At 38.4% G+C, this 18,791-nt stretch overlaps 1 protein-coding gene across 2 annotated transcripts in view; it reads left to right on the top strand.

Annotated features, from left to right (window-relative positions):
* The window catches only part of Sema5c (Semaphorin 5c), a 43,018-nt gene extending 25,311 nt beyond the window's left edge, over nucleotides 1–17,707 (top strand). The window contains exons 1-11 of one of the 2 annotated variants that reach the window (XM_068287194.1): nucleotides 2,796–3,226; nucleotides 3,452–3,609; nucleotides 4,396–4,495; nucleotides 13,038–13,245; nucleotides 13,343–13,516; nucleotides 13,590–13,721; nucleotides 13,782–13,984; nucleotides 14,050–15,821; nucleotides 15,892–16,047; nucleotides 16,111–16,316; nucleotides 16,395–17,707. In XM_068287194.1, coding sequence (XP_068143295.1) covers nucleotides 3,453–3,609; nucleotides 4,396–4,495; nucleotides 13,038–13,245; nucleotides 13,343–13,516; nucleotides 13,590–13,721; nucleotides 13,782–13,984; nucleotides 14,050–15,821; nucleotides 15,892–16,047; nucleotides 16,111–16,316; nucleotides 16,395–16,607 — 3,321 coding nt within the window. In that variant the 5' untranslated portion in view covers nucleotides 2,796–3,226; nucleotide 3,452 and the 3' untranslated portion in view covers nucleotides 16,608–17,707. Of the gene's footprint in view, nucleotides 1–2,795; nucleotides 3,227–3,451; nucleotides 3,610–4,395; nucleotides 4,496–13,037; nucleotides 13,246–13,342; nucleotides 13,517–13,589; nucleotides 13,722–13,781; nucleotides 13,985–14,049; nucleotides 15,822–15,891; nucleotides 16,048–16,110; nucleotides 16,317–16,394 lie in introns of those variants that run through there. The other variant, XM_068287193.1, reaches the window with a different exon arrangement.
* The last annotated feature ends 1,084 nt before the right edge of the window (nucleotides 17,708–18,791 follow it).

Below are 18,791 nucleotides of genomic sequence, written 5' to 3'. Positions count from 1 at the left end.
TTTTAATTGTCATGAAATTTATGACTTGGTGTGTCCCCAATCAGCAGAATTGGTCTTCATTCTCAGTGATAATTCATTTCGAGTGATCGTTGATCGTTTTGCGTTTGTGTGAGAATTCTTCATTGGCTTCAATTCTATTTTAAGGTCTTTTCAATTGGCGCAATTTTGATTGAAATCGTGGTCGAACGTGGGTCTGGCCTGTCTGGTCTGTCCATCTCTTATTGCCCATCAAGTATTCTGCATTGTGCATTTCAATATTTTATGATTAAATTTATTGAATGGCCATTAAATTTTTGGTTTTTAGTGTTTGTGTTTGAAAGTTTTATGTAAATAAATGATTGCGACAAACGATTCGAAACAGTCGTATTTTCTTCCTGTCCCTCAACAAAGACTTTGATTCATAGACATAGAGAAAGAGAATGAAAGAGAGAGATAGAGAGAAAGAGTGAAATGTGTTTAGAAGGGAAAGAGTATCCAGTTTCAAATAAAAATAAAAACCACATGAAACAAATTTTTGTTTTATTGATAAAGACTTATCCAGATCAAACACACTTATACACACACACACACACACACAATCGATCATAATTCATTTTTCCCCTCTTTTTTTTTTGTGTTTTTGGGGAAACACAACTGTGCTAACTAACTAACAACCCCTTTTTAAATGGAAGCCTTTGTCAAAAGGCTCTGATAACCAAAAAATTGACAGGTGAAAATCGTATACCGGATGAGGTGGGTTGGAAAATGGATTGAGGGGGGGGACTTATAATGCATTTTTGCATAGAGTGCATAAGGAGTGGATAAGGATATATACAGTAGTTAAATTTATGGCCATTTCCTTGATGACTCACAAACAGCCACACAGTCATCTACTGGAAGGAAGACCTACCTGAACCTCTTCGATGGTTGACGGTTGATGGTTGACAGTTAAAGTTAAGCTGTAAATTATCGTGACGAGAAGTAAAGTAATTAGCATATTTGACCACTGTTCCTTTACTCTCCCTCTCTCTCTTTGTCTCTCTTTCTCTATGTCTCTTTTGGCTTTTGTGACCTTTGCCAGAGAATAGGTTTAGGTAACGCAAGGCACGTCGTTTCGGTGCGTGTTGTGGCATAAACAAACATTAACTGAAAACGAACTCAATAGAGAGTCCCTAGGATCGTAGAGAATCGTGTTGCAGCAGCAGCTCAGCATCGATATCGGTACAATTGATTCATCTTTTGTTGTCTTTTCTCTAAGAATCCAGCTGTGTTTTCACACTAGCTAAAAGTCAAGGTTAGTATCTATATGTATGTATGTATATGGACGACTTGTTGAAAGAAATGAGAATGAAAGTTTAGCCTAGATCATATTTCGAGGGACTAATGTTTGAAAATTCCATCAAGTGGTCGTCACATTCGGGAGAGTTGAAGTGGATAATTTTTGGGCCTGTTGCTTTGTGTTTTCTTTTTGTTTTTACCTAATATTATATTAAATATTCCGCTCAGTGGTTTTTTGTGCTGATGAATCAAAAACAAACACAAATTTTCGACCCTGATAATGAGATACCATCTGGGCCAGTCAGTCTCTTGTCGCGGCGGTTGGCTATAGAATATCGCGTCGCTTGCTGCTCTAATGTCAATTTGTCAGGCTACCAGAAACAACAACAACACCACACTCACTCACACACACTCACACAACAAACGGCAAGTGTGCTCTGAGCTCTGGCCCTGTCCCTGGCCCTGGCACTGACAAGCATTCTCTTCCCTGTCTTCGTCCCTATCTGTGTGTCCTGACCGAAAAATCTCATTTGAATGCAGCCACTGGGCGACGACGATCCTCTGAAAAGAGATTCTGAAGAGTCGTCGTTGTCGTTGTTGTCGCATGATATATGAGCGCGCCCTGCCCCGGCTATTGCCACTGCAACCGCGCCCATAAACGGAATATATATGTATATATCTACATATATAGTAGTAGTATCTTAAGCCTCGCAGGCAAACCCAAACTCAAGCCGGTTCTTCTTACAGCAAACTCAAAAACAAAAAGAAATAAACCAGAGTTAGCCGGGCTAACTTCGGCCATGACGATGCTTGTATACCCTTATATGTACAGTGTATAGTTTTCCCATATGCCATTTGACAGTATCAAATTGAGGTTTCCTCTGGCTTTTCTACGGGATCTATATATTTTGAGCTGCTATCTTTATGAAATTGGGCACAATCATTGATGAATGTTTTCAACTAATAATTCTGGCATTTTTTTAAAATCTATTTTTCTATCATAAGGTGTTTCAATCTTAATAAAAATTTGTCAGGAACTCACAATTATTAAGTTTAATGATAATTCCTTAAAAAATAATAGAATTATTGATCTAAAACTGTCCCTGCAACTGAAAGTTCTGAATGATTTAGTGGTCTGATAATAGAAAAGAGTCTAGTCTGAATTTGAGTTGTAAAGATAGGCTGTAGGAAGTGTGGCCAGTATATGACCGCCTCTCATCGTGGTGATCAAGAATAGATCTGCTATATACCAAAGTTAAATTGCCCTTTAGTGGTTAGGGTATTGAAAAAAACAAAACACCATCTCCTTCTTCGCGTCGGCGTTTCGTTTCGTTTGGCTCGTTCGTTTAGTTTGGTTTGTTGCTTTGCTTTTCAGTTTCTCTCTTCTCTCTCTCTCTCTCTCTCTCTGTGTGTGTGTGTGTATTTTTTCAATTTTGTTGTTTCCACTGCTCTTCGCCTTCTCCATTATCGGCTTTAAGACTCCGAGAGTCTCTTGGTTGCCTTAACATTCAGTTTGTTTTGACTCGTTGCGCGGTTAACTTCGCCTACTCTGGGGCATGCGCGACTCACTCACTTCTATAGATTGACTCCGACTAGAAGAACCGAAATCCAAATACGACAAACCTATATGTATATACACAACTAAAAACTGAACTTAACAGCACAACAAGAAGAAAGAAGAAGAAGAAGACTAAACTAAAACCCGTCACGTATCTCAATCTCCGGTTGCGCGCGGTTGTCGTTTCATTTAATATTATTTATTTTTTTTTAGTGTCTTACTTAATACACAGAAATAACAACAAAAACAAAATAAAAGAAATCTATTGATCAAGAAAAATTATCATTATAATATGTTGTGTGTATCATTGGTGTTGAAAGTGAAGTGTTCCATTTAGAAACAAAAATAAAAGTAATGGAATTGTGCGAATAACGTGATTAATATATACATAAATATACACTAGACACAGAAGTAAGTGTATTTGTGTTTTAATAAAACACCAAATTATAATCATTCTTTCTAAGTCTATTTTGATTACAAGACGAACTTGACCTTTCACTTAATTGAAATCAAAAACTATTCCGAAATAATTACCCAAGAATGCCATAATTCAGTTGAATATTGATTAATTAAATTTAAATAACTATTATATAATTCAATTAAATTAAATTTGTTAATTTTTCTTTCGTTTTGCAGCATGCTAATTTTAAAATTTGCTAAAATGCCACACTTAATACAGTGGCTTCTACTTTTGTTAATCGGCTCAATACATGGATTGACCTTTGTGGGTGATTCCCGGACACAACCGAATTTTGAGCTATTGGAAAACGATTCGCGTTATATCACATATCAAGGTAAGTTTAAGAGAGAGAGGGAGACAAAATAAACTCATTGTAGATTATCAAAAGAAGGAAAACTATGTCAATTGCTGGGCAATCAATCAAGACCTAAAGTAAATCTACTTGAGTTAGAGTACTTACATTAAAATTGGGTTGATTTACTTCCATCTGCTGTCAGGTTTTTTACATTATTACGTTTTTTGTTGTTAAGAGAGTCTGCACTTTAATTGTGCAATCCAAAGTGAGGTAGAGAGAGAGAGAGAGACAGACAGGGAGGGATCTGATCAGATCATAACGCATATTGCAGGTTGTTGCTGCTTCAGACCCCCGCCCAAATAATCCCACACGATTTTTGTTTTAACAAGAATTTCAAAGCCAAACTGTTTGTGTTTTTATATTGTTTAAATATTTGCACTTTTTGCATGGAATGCGCAGCTTGAAGTACGCTTCAGAGAAGAGTAAACTCAGCAAAAAAACAAAAATTATGGATAAATATGCAAATAAAAAAAAAAAAAAAAAAAAACACCGATTTATTTACAATCGTTTTTCAGTTTGTTTTTGATTACTTTTGATGACTGATCTTGCCTTATCCAGTGATGCTCTAAAGATTTGTGTATAAACATTACGATATTTAAACTAAATCAAAGTACATATGTCAAATTAGACTTGAAGTAGGGTTTAAATCATTTCGAAAATCATGAAATTCAAACTAATCGAAATTCGATTATAGATAAATTACTACTTAGACTTTATTTATTATACTTTTTCTACATATATTTTTCTTATTCGTTCTCTTTACAGATTTAATGTCCACAGCTAAACGATTTTACGATCCAAATACAACATGGTATTCCGAACTTCTATTCGATGTGGGCAGAAATCAAGTCATTGTGGGTGCGAGGTGAGTGTTTCCACAAAATAGAGTCTTAAAATTGTATTAACTAGCCATCCGGTCAGTTTGACTCACAGTTTAAAGTCTTTTATTCTAAGTCATCATGAGTGTTTGCTACCGAAAATAGAGAACACAAAAACCACAACCACAACCAAAAAAAAAACGATTAAACAAAAACAAATTAAGATAAATGGGTCAGCACATTTTGAATTGCTGATAAGTGATAAAGTTTGCCTTTTTTTTTTGGAAAACACCCCCGACTAGGTACACTATAATTGTCGACTTTTTATACCCTTCAATCTGATGTGACATTAAGCTTTATCGATGGTCTAGTTATTCCCTTAAAGCTATCAGTAAGTTCTTGTTTTGAGTATAGAAGTAACTTTTATAGGGACCATCGATTAGGTATTACCTAGGCAAGATTAAGACTAAAATAGTATCTTAAAACCTTAACTTAAGCGATCTTCAATTAGGTTTCGAAAATCTCTTAAGTTTTTTTTGGGTCTTTAAATTAGCAAATTGAAATTTATATAACATGAGTTCAAATTTTTCCCAATTTTTGGCAAGCAAAACCTACTTTTTGACATATTCTATGATGGAGTCCCAAAGGGTATTAAAAATACGTTAAATTTTGTATTTTTTTTTTGTTAAAGCTATCAACAAAAGTATTGCGTAAACTTAAACAGATGCAATGTGTGTTACAAATTAAAACTGATAAAGTTTCGGTGGTTCTTTATGTTGTGGTGATTTTTTTTTGCCTTGCTTTTACCTCTACATTATATACAACAACAAAAAGAACCACAGAACATAACCCCAACCCCAGCCCCAACCCCAACCCCATAACCAGCTTTATCTCAAGTACCTGCGTGCATGGTGAATAAATAAAGATAATTGAGCGTAAAAAAAAGGGGAAAAAAATTGAAAGAAATAAAAACTAAAGAAATGAAAACCTGAAGAAAAGAAAAAAACATTGAGAGACGAGAGACAATTCTGCTTATTTGTTAAGCAATTTGATGTATCTTCAACTCGTAGTGTTTCTCATACAGTTTACTTTACATTGACGCTGAAGAAAATAAAAGAAGAACTATCACGAGGTGGCAGTGGACGACGGAGGGGGACGGGGGAGTCGGAGGAGAATCATGTACTATAAATGTGACACCTTCTCTAGACTATGTGTGTGTGTGTGCGATAAGAAAAGTTGAAACACTACGTACGGATCGTCGTGTCTTGAGTTGAGGAGAATATTTAACCCATTGTCGCATCATACCATGCTTGAGATATGGTTTGTGTAGCATGCGGCATAAAAGTCGTCAATCATTCGTCAGAGTTTTATTTTTTTTTTTTCTATTTTGTACTTTTTCCTTTTCTTTTTCTTATTCTTTATTTTGTTGCTTTATTACCTATGATATTTTTTATGTACTCTATTTCACCTAATTTCTACTGGAGTTTTTTTTTTTCTTAACGTAACTAGTACTTTGGTGATTTATGTATATATACATACATATATAGATGATGTAGGTGATAAGAAATTTGTTGAGATATTAAGCCATTTAAACGAAGGGCCTTGTGAGGCATATAAAAAAATAAACATATAGTAAGTAGGTAGATAGCCAGGTGGGTTTTTGGTTAACTATGTGGCACAACAACAATAATAATGTGTAGGATTTTTTTGATAAAATAGCAAACTATCTAGGGACAAAGACTTGTTTTTTGTTTTCTTTTGAAACAAGTGGGTTGAGATTATAAAAGTCGCTCCAAGTCTGCATAGATGGCAATTCCAAAAGGTTTAAATATATTTGAGAAGCATTCCGTAGGCTTTATGTTTATTTGTATATACAAATCATCCTTACTTTTTATTGATATGTCGAGTTACTCGACTCAAGTAGAAATCCTAATTGAATGAAACATGAGCTATTCATTAATTTCAATTCATATGTACAATGTATTCGTTTAAAGTGAGAAAATCTTTAAAGGAAATGATGTCTACTTAGACGATAAAAAGGAGTGCATATTTCTAATTAGGAAGTCTTTAAGCTGGAAACTCCACAATTATTACTATTTTGAGGATTACACTAATTGAATTTAGGTTATCTCTAAGCTTAAAAGGGAGGATTCCATGCTGATACTATTTTGTAGAGTTTTCTGTGTGTTTACTTTAATCGCTGATGAGTTTGCCATATGGATTATTTCCTTGTTTTCCACGAATACGTAATCATCATATGTATATAAACCAAATAAATAAATAATGTTTAGCCATATGTATAAACATTTCAAATGCTTCCCACAAGAGCGGGTCATTTGCATGCTCCATTTGCGCCAAGTCAAGCCACAACAATGCTTCAAGACCGACGAAACGACCGACCGACAGTCCAAAAAATTATAAAAAAAAAGGGAGTTGAAGGAGGGTTGGGGGCGGTGGCAGGGGCAGCAAGACAAAAAAAAAAAAAAAAAAGAGAGCCATGGAAAATGAAAACAAAATGGCATATTATTTTAATGCAGTCTATATCAAATTTCGGGCCAGTTGCTGCGCTGTTACTTCATGTACAGGCGCAATGCAGCGCAGGCGCAATACATTCACTACTTACTCATTCCTCCTCCTTGCCTTATTCAGTCGTTCAGTCGTTCAGTTGTTGTCGTCGTCATCTACTCCACTCGTCATGGGACTCCTCTCATTTGTGTTGGGATGTAATCGGAGCCGATGGTCGTGTCAAGTGGTGGTGGCCTGTGACCAGGCTTTGAAGGAGCCATGTCATGCCCGGATCATCCAACTTTTGTCCCCTCTCTTTTCTTTATTTTTATGAACATACTAACCGCAAAATCATAAAATATAAAATTCTACAACTAGTTATAGAGCATATGAAAGAGAGAAATATAACAACACAATTATATGACCATAATTAAAATGCGGTTTATGAGCAAATGAGTGAAAGAGTTAAACAAAAGAGTGAGATGGCAAAACGATATTATGTGATTAACGTTGTGGATTTAGTGGTTAAATTGTTGTAAAAGACAACGACTTGAGGGTCATTTGGTGGCTTTCGCTTAAGGCATTAGAGACAAACCGAAAGACAGCAGTTGTGGGTCTTCAATGATCCACATTGTCTACATTGAGAAATCATAGAAGCATCCATTTACATTCCGATTTTACAAGGTTTTATGAAAAAAAGGTTTCGATTATGAGACAGATTCTCTTTTTTCTCGTGAGATTCTAAAGATCCAATGTTCAATGACCCTTTAATTTCAGGGATGTTGGTCTATGTACATACAGTTGCGAACTTAATAATAGCACCACTTGCTGAGGTAATGTATTCAAAGGATTCCTAGGCTTATTTTAAGGTTCTAGGAACATGTGAATATGTTTTTGAACGTAAAATACTTTCTACTAATGAAAGCAGAAAAAAAATTCTATCAAAATCCAACGTTTTCAAAGATTTTTACAAAAAACCTTGATATACTCAAAAAATACCCGAAACTAAAAATAGCACCACTTTTCAAATATTTACTCAAAATTAAAAAATAACAGAAAAAAAAAAAAATTCATTAACAAGTTATGATCAGATATTACAAATAGTATTAAATAATAAACTTTTTACTTTGTTGCATTGCCCTTATTGGCAATAACCGCAGCACATCGTCCTAGTATTGAGTCAACCAGGTCTTGACAGCATTTGACCGTTATTTTTGCCCAGGACTCTTGGATTACTTCCCAAAACTTCTCAATTTTTGTTGGTAATGAAACAGCAACTGCTTTTTTAATATCAGACCAAAGATTTTCAATGAGATTTTGGTCTGGTGACTGTCCCAGCCACTCAATTACATTCAGATAATTCGCTGAGCACCACTTCCTGGCTTTCTTACTGGTGTGCTTTGGGCTGATGTCCTGTTGAAAGGGTCATATTAGCTGTATATTATCCTCAGCGTATAGTAGCAACACCGTCTATAAGATATTTACATGAACTTGGTGATCCATAATCGATTTGTGGACTAATATGTGACCGACACCATAATAAGAAAAACAACCCCATATCAATGACACTGTTTCTAGACTCCAGGGTGTATTTGGAGTTGAATTCCATGTTCTGTGGACGCCAGACGTATGGTCTATAGCCTTTTCTATTATATTTTACAACTTTATTTTCATCAGTCCATTGTACGTTCCTCCAGTTTTGGACAAGCCAATTCTCATGATCTTTGACCAACTTAAGGCGGTTGGCAATATGTCTAGCGTTCAAAAGTGGAGGCTTTCTTCGACTGGAATCTTTTGAATTGATCTTCCGGAGGTTGTTGTGAACAATTTGGACCCTAGTTTGGGACTTGAAGTCCTTTTTAAGATCTGTTACAGCCTTAACAGAATCCTTATTGCTCTCTCGCATTAAGGGACCGACTTCTTGCTGCTTCAGGCTTGGCTTTCGTCTGCGAGTTTAAGGCTTCTGTTTCAAATAGATCGCTATTCGGATCACTCTGTTGGAAGTACCAACCAGTTTTCCATCTTCAAGATCCGATTTTTTCTCCGAAACCTGGTTTTGGATGACGTTTCGCTTTTTTCCCGGGGCAGTGTTTTCCCCGACCCATTATATCTAAAAGTCTCGGATTTTTTGTAGTGCTGTTGCTTTTAAAATCGACTTTGAACCAGGGACTGTTAAATATGTGTTTTTTGCTATGCAATTCTGCGAAATTTAACGGTATTTTGCAAAATACTGCAAGTGGTGCTATTTTTAGTTTCGGGTATTTTTTGAGTATATCAAGGTTTTTTGTAAAAATCTTTGAAAACGTTGGATTTTGATAGAATTTTTTTTATGCTTTCATTAGTAGAAAGTATTTTACGTTCAAAAACATATTCACATGTTCCTAGAACCTTAAAATAAGCCTAGGGAATCCTTTGAATACATTACCTCAGCAAGTGGTGCTATTTTTAAGTTCGCAGCTGTATATCCATAACTTTCCTTGAAAAACTTAAGATTCCTAAGCGTTTCTTTCAATTATTTGCCCATTCATAACCCACTATATGCAATATTTAATTGAACAATGCATAATATTCGATTTCAATGTACATGTTATATGTCTGTTATCTAGTTTCAATTTAGCTATAAATGCTTCAGTTTCGTCGACCGAAACATACTATATCCCATTAAAAGATACAAAATGCACCTGACAGTTTTTCTTGCCAGTCAACGTCATTTTGGCAGCTACTGGAACAACGAAAATTGAAATCAAAATTAATCAAACCATGTTACACCTAAAGTAGGTACCCAGGCCAGGCCAGGCAAGTCAGCAGCAGCAGCAGCAGCCATTTCAGCCAACCCCCTCTCCAACTCTCTAACTGACACAGTTTAAGGCATTAAAGGGGGAGGAGGAGGTGGTGAAGGAAGGTGGAGTAGGAGGTAAAGTCAGTCAGTCAGGCAGGCAGGCATGCAGGCGCTTTGCATATTTCTATTAAAAAACAAAATTGTGTGACTTTTAAACAGTCAGCGCCAGTCTCTATAAAAAAAAAAAAAAAACGGAATGCGGCAGCGTAGGCAGTGCAAAAATCTGCAAAAGTTGCAGTTTGTTTCGAATACACAAAGATTAGGCAGGCAGGCGCAGGCGCAATGGCCAGCCAGCTAGCCAACTTTTAATTACAACCTCGCCTTGGGGTCCGCCGCCAAGCAGGCGCGCTCCAAAACACCCACACACAATGCGACTCACAGATACAGATACAGATACACATTTTGGTTTGATCTAACTGGCCAAGTTAAAGCCAAGTTGCCGCCATTTACAAAAAGACCATTTTGTTATCTTGTCTCTTGTCAATGATCAAATATGGTGTGGGGGGGAGAGAATGCCCCACTGCAAGGTGTGCGAAATATGTGAATTTCTACATTTTTTAGGTCAATAAATGAAGTCAGCTTCTTCTTGCATTAGAGATATATGTAGGGCAGTGTATTAAAAGGTTGGAAGACCTTGTCCTATGATTAATACACGTATTAAGTATGTAGACACACGTTTTTAACTCTCTTTTAATTACTTCCTTAAGCACTTATTATTGATGGGGCGACATGCTTCGAGGGGCGCATTAAAATTCCATGGAAAAATGCTGCGATAATTTTTCATAGTTTCTCTCTTATTTGCACGCATACGCTTCGCTTGGGTTAATGACAAATAAAACAAAATTCAACAACTGACAAAACAAAAAATAAATATTTGAAGAGCAAAAAATAGAGGAAAAAAGAAAAACATATGTATCACAGACTTTTTCACACCTACTACAGATACATGTACCTATAATATTTATGTCTGTCTGTCTGTATGTATACTCTACTCGTAAAGTAGAATTTTTGCTAGCTCCATTGGCATGAAGTGAAACGAGAGATAAAAATTGAATCACTAAAAGAAGGCTGAAAAAGTTTTGCGTTTTTTTTGCCTTGCCTTGTCTTACCCAAACGAGCGTTGCCAATGCTAATTGACAAGGTCGTTTGTTTGGTTGCTTATCGCTTTTCAGAGTGAAAGAGCGCGCATTGAACTTATCATTAGAGTTGAAGTGATGGTGATGGTGCGGCAACAACAGGTGCTAAGAAACTCTTTTAGTTGGCTTAGAGAAATTTCTTTGGCCAATTGCTTCATCCTCGCTCTCTATTTGGATGAAGCAAAACCATAAATGTTCTTGCAACAAGGAATGTGGTTCGAGAATGCCACAACTGAAGAATTTCAATAAAAACTAAGAAAAGGTGCGCTGCTTAAGAAGATGTTTTTGAGGTTAAATGAGTTCATTTAATTACTCTCTTAGAATGAACGAAATTTAGTGGCTCTAAGAGAACTCTTAACACGAATTAATCGATTAGTCATAGAAGAAACGTTTTTCTTGGATGAAAACGGAACTAGTTCTAATAAACTAGAAGAAACCGTTCTTTCATTTTTGATGAAATTTCGCAACGTTTCCTTGCCATTCGAAACGGAACTAGTTCCAATCATTTAAGTTGTATAACGCTTACGTAGGCAAACTCTTTTGACTGTATCTCTGTTTTTTCCCCCTTCTTTTTTATCTGTTTGCACAAAAAAACAACAAAAAAAAAGAAAAAAAAAACTTTTTCCGCTTTCTGCTGTAGGCCAATGTAGTCACACCGTAAAAAAGTACTCAACAATAACAACAACAACAACAAGTGTGCACAATCAGCAATAATTAATATTTTGCAGCCGTTAAGTCTAGGCCCGATTTGTGGACAATATGTACATACATATACATATATATGGTATATATATAAATGGTTACTTCGTCTTTTTTTTTTTTTGTACGCGACATTTGGCACGTCACTTTTTTTTTCACATGGTGTTTGTTTGCTATTTCCGTTTCGATCTTATCATTGCTAATTACGCGGGCTGTTATAACGCTTTTAAGTATCAAAAGTCAAAATCCATTTGATAAGTCGAGAGGGTTCAGAGAGATTTTCCGTCAAGTTGGTAAGACATTTAAATGAAATGCATCTGCCAACGCTCCAAGTCCGCTGCAACCCAAGTGATTGTCAACTTTTGTGGCTTGGAGGAACACACCTTTTGCGGCTAAAAATTTGACTTGCTGACAGCTGGCAAATAAAAAACAAAAATTAAATAAAAAAAGGGCGTTTAACTTCTTTGCAAAATGTTGGCGTGTTTATTACCTCATCACGTAGCTAAACACGGTGAGGGAGACGGAGAGTGAGATGGATAAGGAGCTGAAGGAGGGGAAATACTCTGGCGCACACATCAAGCACGCATCGAGCACCGAGGGGAACCTCTCAGGTTACCAACCACCTGAACTGAGCCACGCGCCAATCGTGTAGTCAGCTGCCAACTACATATATACACAATATATATGATATATAGATAGATATACATATGACTGATTGATATTGGGCGAACCTGGTTACGTCTTAGAGTTGTTTCAAAATATATTTTTCTCGTTGAGGCTGCTAAACTCAGCCTCAAACTGACCATTAGATGGCTGACATGTGGTGGCGTGGCGGCGGCTTTATGGCGTCGTCTAGCCGTCGTCGTTGTTGTCGTTGTCGTCGTCGGCATTCCTTCAAGCCTCCTAGATCTTGAGGGGGAGGGGGGCCAGTCAGCTAGCGAGCTAGCCAGCCAGCCAGCCAGGCCTGGCGTTCTTTGGCGTTCGAGATGTAACCATTTAACGTTTGTTTCGCGCATTGCACTTGATCTCCATTGATCTTTGTGTTCGTTTCTGCGTAGCACAGTGGTCTTTGGCTCAAAGAAAACTTTGATTTGTGGCCAACAAATGTTTGCTTGGCACACTGTGCCTAGGAGTTGTTACCTGTTTGCCTTGCAGTTCAATGCACCGGCATCGGGGCGGCCAACCAGTTGAAAATTATGACAACTGGCTATATGGCTAAACGGAAAAGAGGGGCTCTGGCAAAGATGTTGGGGTAGGCAGGCGGTAGAGTGGTGGGGGGAGGGTCTAAGTCTGCCTTATTTGTAAACAATTGTGGGCCGCGTCTGTTACAGTTACTCCTGTTACCATTCCCAACTACATATTTTAACCACATTTTATGTGTTATTTTTTTTTTTTTTTTTTTTTTTATAGAGACACCTTGTACCGCATGTCTTTCGATTTGGAGCCACTGGAGCGAGCCATTTGGGAGGCGACACCATCACAGATTGCCATGTGCCAGGCGAAAGGCCAGTCGGAGCGTTGGTGTCGCAACTATATACGCGTGCTCCATAGCAACGGTGAGAACCAATTGTACGCGTGTGGGACGAACGCCTTCCAGCCGAGCTGTTCATGGCGCCAGGTGAGTGGTGGTCGTCTTAGTCTTCGTCGCGACAACTAAAAACAAGCGTCATTTTGGCATGTGTTTTTCGCATATGTTTTTCATTTTTGTTGTGTAGATGGAAAACCTTAACGTCACCAGAGTGGATGATGGTGTGGTCAAGTGCCCATTTCATCCGCAGGCAAATAGTACAAGCTTACTTCTTAGCAATGGCAATATGTTTGTGGGCACTGCAACTGATTTTTCAGGCAGTGATGTGGCTATACTTCGTACTCAGGTGCAGTCTAATAAGGTAAGTCAAACCCCCCTCCGCATCCGTCAGAATCTTTAGATAAGTTACCAATTTGCATCTGTTTCTTCTTTAGCGCTTTTTACGCACCAAGCAATATAATAATAATTGGCTAAATGGTGCTCAATTTGTTGGCAGTTTTGAGGCTGGAAATTTTGTTTACTTCTTGTTACGCGAATCGGCGGCAGAGCATATGACATGTGGCAAGGTAAATGAGAATACATTTTAGTGGAAAATCCTCTTTAAATTTCAATTCAATTTCATGTAGGTCATCTATTCACGCATAGCAAGAGTTTGTAAGAACGATGTGGGCGGCGGTGGACAATTGTTACGTGATAATTGGACCTCCTTTTTGAAGGCACGCTTGAATTGCTCGCTACCTGGTGATTATCCTTATTATTTTGATGAAATTCAAGGCATGACCTATGCCGAATCCGAACATCTACTTTATGCCACCTTCAGAACATCGGGGTAAGCGTTGGGGTTAACTGATGCTAATGTACTTTCATTCTAATCCTCATGAATTCCTTTTCTAGATCGAGCATTTTCGGATCAGCCGTATGTGCTTATAATCTAACTGCCATTAATGATGCCTTCGAGGGAGCTTTTCGGCATCAGGAGCATACGGATGAAGCCTGGCAGACGGTAAATACTCGTCAACGTAGCCAATTCCAGTGCGCTAGTGGAGCCCAAGGATTTGATCATTGGTTAGAGAGTTCTCGCTATCAATTGATGGATCAAGCCGTACAGCCAATCGGCTCACAGCCGTTATATCATTCGAAACTCGAGCAATTCAGTCACATAGCCATGGATGTGGTGCAAACGAAGACGGAGCAGATCCATATGATCTATGTGGCCAGCAGTGGGAATCATATTAAAAAACTGTCTGTGAAGTATGGTGCAAATGGCAATGAGTTGGCTCAGACTTGTCTTGTGGAATTGTGGCAAGCAGATGACACGGGGAGCAATACGTTCCTTAACATGGCCTATCTGAAGGTCAGTGATTCACTCTATTTGGGCACAGATTTGGCTCTGACAAAGATCCCAGCCCAACGTTGCCAACGTCACGTGTCTCAGTCAAGCTGCCTCAATGCCATGGATCCCTATTGTGGCTGGAATGAGTTGGTCGAGCGTTGTGTGCCCCAGCCTTTGGAAGCAACTTACTACCAGCATTGGCAGCAGGCTCCCGTGTTGTCTTGCCCAGTGGTCAATGCCCCCATCGATGGGGCTTGGTCCGCGTGGTCGCAGTGGAGCGTGTGCCAGCAGCATGAGCAGCCGGATAGTAATTGCATGTGCCGTCAACGGAATTGCAATAACCCGCAGCCTCAGCATGGTGGCGCTGCTTGCGAGGGAATCGCCACAGAGGTTACAAATTGTACCCAACACGGCGGATGGACGGATTGGTCGGCTTGGTCGCCATGCTCCCAGACCTGTGGCATTGCGGTGAAAACTCGACGTCGTACGTGCGGCAATCCGAAGCCAGCTTACGGCGGACGCACATGTGTCGGATCTGAACAGGCGGAAATGTATTGCCGGCACTTGCCTCCGTGTCCGGCGGCCAAACCACCATCGATTGACGGCGGTTGGGGTCCTTGGGGAGAGTGGAGTGAATGCAGCGCTCAGTGTGGAGGCGGTTTTCGTATGCGTCTCCGTGAATGCAATGATCCCACACCCCAGAATGGTGGCTTGGAATGTCCGGGATGTCGCCTGGACTATGAGGAATGCAACATGCAGAGTTGTAGCGAAGTACGAAAACTAAGTGCTTGGACTCCTTGGCTAACAGCTGCAACCACAGGGCCAGCGGGTGACAACAACAATTCATCATCGACGGATGCGATAATAATCGAACGACGCTTTAGGTATGCCTGCCGAGCCACTAGCCCCGACGCCAGTTCAGTGCGAATCAGTTTAGCCAAGGAGGATACACGCAGTTGTCGCTCGGATGGCATTTGCCAACGACATGGCGAGCACGAATCCTCCAGTACAGCAGAGAACGATGCCGACTCATGGTCACCGTGCAGTGTCAGCTGCGGGGGAGGCACTCAGCAACGTCAACGTGGACGTGGTAGTACTCAGAGTAGAGCCTGCAATCTTCAGGCTTGCCCCACTGACTCCGACACGCAACCCGATAATAGCATTGACAATGAATTGGATCATGAATGGGGCTGCTGGTCGGAGTGGTCATCTTGTTCGGTGACTTGTGGTCTAGGCGTACGTAGACGTACACGAAAGTGCCTGGGTGGTCATGATCGCTTGTGCCAGGGACGAGCTCTAGATGAGCAAAAATGCGAAATGGTCCCATGCGAAGGTAGGTCTAGACTCTACACGTCTGTTCCAAAGGTATCTTATTAAATATTTTTTTTTTTGGATTTTTGCAGATTTCCTAGGTTGGAGTACATGGAGCGAATGGTCCTCCTGTTCTAGTGATGGCATACGCCTGCGTCATCGTCGTTGCCTCGTTGAGCAACCGAGCTCCATGGAGTGTCGTGGCGGCGAATTCGAAAAGACGGCTTGTGTGCCTGGTGAATGTGAAGGTAGTTCAGTAGTTTTTGGCCCTTATCTTACAACATAATTCATTTGTTTTCTGTCTTCTTTAGACCAAACCCAAAGTGCCTCCGCCATGACTGTGTCCATTGTCATCTTTATATGCCTAATTTTCACAGCGGCCTGTTGCCTGGCCACATATCGTTATGCCAAGCGTCGTTTCTTAATTTCAAGTGAAGAGGCTCTCAATAAGACAACCACAACGACAGCAAGTTTTGATAGCTATCCGAATCAGTATTCCAGTTTGCCCACCAAGGATGTAAGTTGTATATGAAAATCACTCAAGTTGGCCAAATTGATCCTTACCTTTCGCTTCCTCTCTTCTTCTTTTGCGCAGTACTATGATCAACGTCCGAAACGACAGTCTAGCTTCCGTATGCCTGTCAAAACTAGCAATATAGGCAATGGTACACTTAATCGCAATAATATGCATCATAATAATACACCAAAGGTTCTGGCCAAGACCTACAATGACTGTGAGACGGGCACACTTAAACGACAATCGGCCTTAAATAATTGCCGAAGCAATATGGACGATGAGAAATTCTAGTATATACAATAGAATTGCGAGAGAGAGACTCTGAGATCAGATCAGATCAAATTAGTGCCATCATTTGCCAGAGTTCATATGGGAATGTTACAACGATAACGATATATATTTATATATATATACACACATACACATTTTGCTTGCAAAAAGTTCCTTTATATTTGACTCATATTGAGTCGTCTCGTAATTAAGATCCAAGTTGTCTTTAATCTAAGTAAGTTAGTTTTGTCATTTAAGTAATAGTTATATACGTAAATGATTTAAGGACTATCTATAAATCGTTTTTTTTTTTTAGTTTGACCTAAGTTTAATTTTATTCGAGACTGAATGACCCCCCAACAACCCTCCCCTCCCTTCCTTTTTTTTTTTTAAATATATTTAAATAGTATTTAAATATTTTGCTCAATCCAAAATTAATGCCATGCAACGATTTGAAGCAATATTTTGTTGTTGTAGTTGTCCAAAATATTTCATAAATTTAATTTATCAGTTTTTTATACCCTTGCAAAAAGGGTATATTAATTTTGGTCAGAAGTGTGCAACGCATAGAACGAAGCATCTCCGACCATACAAAGTATATATATTCTTGATCAGCACGACGAGACGAGTTCAACTAGCCATGTCCGTCCGTCCGTCCGTCCGTCTGGATCAACGCAAACTCCTCCTAGACCGTAAGAGCTACAGAGCTGAAATTTTGCACGTAGGCTTGTATATACTGCAGGCGTTGTATATCTCGGATTCAGCCGGATCGGACCACTATATCATATAGCTCCCATACAAACCCCAAAGTCACGAACAGTGACTTTCTCAATAACTTCGTTATTTTCAGAGCTATTGTCGTGAAACTTAATATTAGAGAGTTTACTACGCCTATAAGCGACTATGCCAAATTTGATCAAGATCGGGTGACTATATAATATAGCTCCCATACAAACGGCCAAGTCACGAACAGTGACTTTCTCAATACCTTCGTTATTTGATGAGCTATTGTCGTGAAACTTAATATTAGAGAGTTTACTACGCCTATAAACGACTATGCCAAATTTGATCAAGATCAGGTGACTATATCATATAGCTCCCATAGGAACGATTGGTCGAAAACAGTGACTTTTGTAAATAACTTCGTTACTTTTAACGCGATTGCTTTTAAATTAAACATTTCTTAATTTAATATATATGTTAATGACTGTGCCGAATTTGATAAAGATCGGGTGACTATATCATATAGCTCCCATAGGAACGATCGGTGGAAAACAGTGACTTTGATCAATATCTTCGTTATTTCCTATGATTGTAGGCCTTTCTTTCTCAAGCTTAAGCCTTTTTAGATAAAACGTTCTTCCACATTGATGGCTAATAGGTAATGATAGAGTTACCAAAAAAGTTGCAAGGGTATACAAACTTTGACGCGGTCGAAGTTAGCCCCGGCCCTCTGGTTCTTTCTTTTTTTTTTTTTAGTCTAAGGCTACAGTCTAATATGTTGTAAAGTTTAGTATTTAAAGAATGAAAAAAAAAAGAATGAGAGCAAAAAAAAAAAAAACACACCCATTGAAATTTAAAATATACATAATGAGTTTTACTAACAAAAATAAAATGTAATGAGAATGGGAATATTATGTACATGGTAAGTATTAAAATTTAAAACTTAATTAGCTATTTGGCTTTATGGATGAAATTTTAAATATAGCTAAAACATTTGGATTAGGCCACCCCAAAGGACTTAATAAGTGTTAACTGTTTAGACTTATCATATGAGGATCTTGCTTGGTCTTTAGAAAGGGACAAGAGGTCGATATATTTACTGATAATTGTTGCGGTTGAGTTCTTTCGATACGATAATGGACTATATATACTTACATATACACCTCAAACGTCTTAAATAAAATGGGGTTGACTTTGTCAGTGAATTCTAATATAACATGTCGTTTTAATACATTTTTGTTATTTGTTCTTAAGCGAAAGTAGAACTAGGCCTAACGAATCTTAGCATCCAATTCAAGAAAAATATAGATTTAAATAATATTTTATCAGACTTTCATCTGAATTTTCCCCATGGATGTTTAAAAAATATAGAACGAGAAAACTTTTCTAAAATTATTAAAGAACTATGATTTATTAACTCAAAATCTTAATATTTTGCCAATTTGGGCGAAAAAGTTGTGAGTTATGTCGTAATTTTTATGA

Source organism: Drosophila tropicalis, unplaced genomic scaffold (assembly GCF_018151085.1).
Source record: "Drosophila tropicalis isolate 14030-0801.00 unplaced genomic scaffold, ASM1815108v1 contig_463, whole genome shotgun sequence".
Classification (NCBI taxonomy): Eukaryota; Metazoa; Arthropoda; class Insecta; order Diptera; family Drosophilidae; genus Drosophila; species Drosophila tropicalis.
This window is presented reverse-complemented; position numbering and strand designations above follow the sequence as displayed.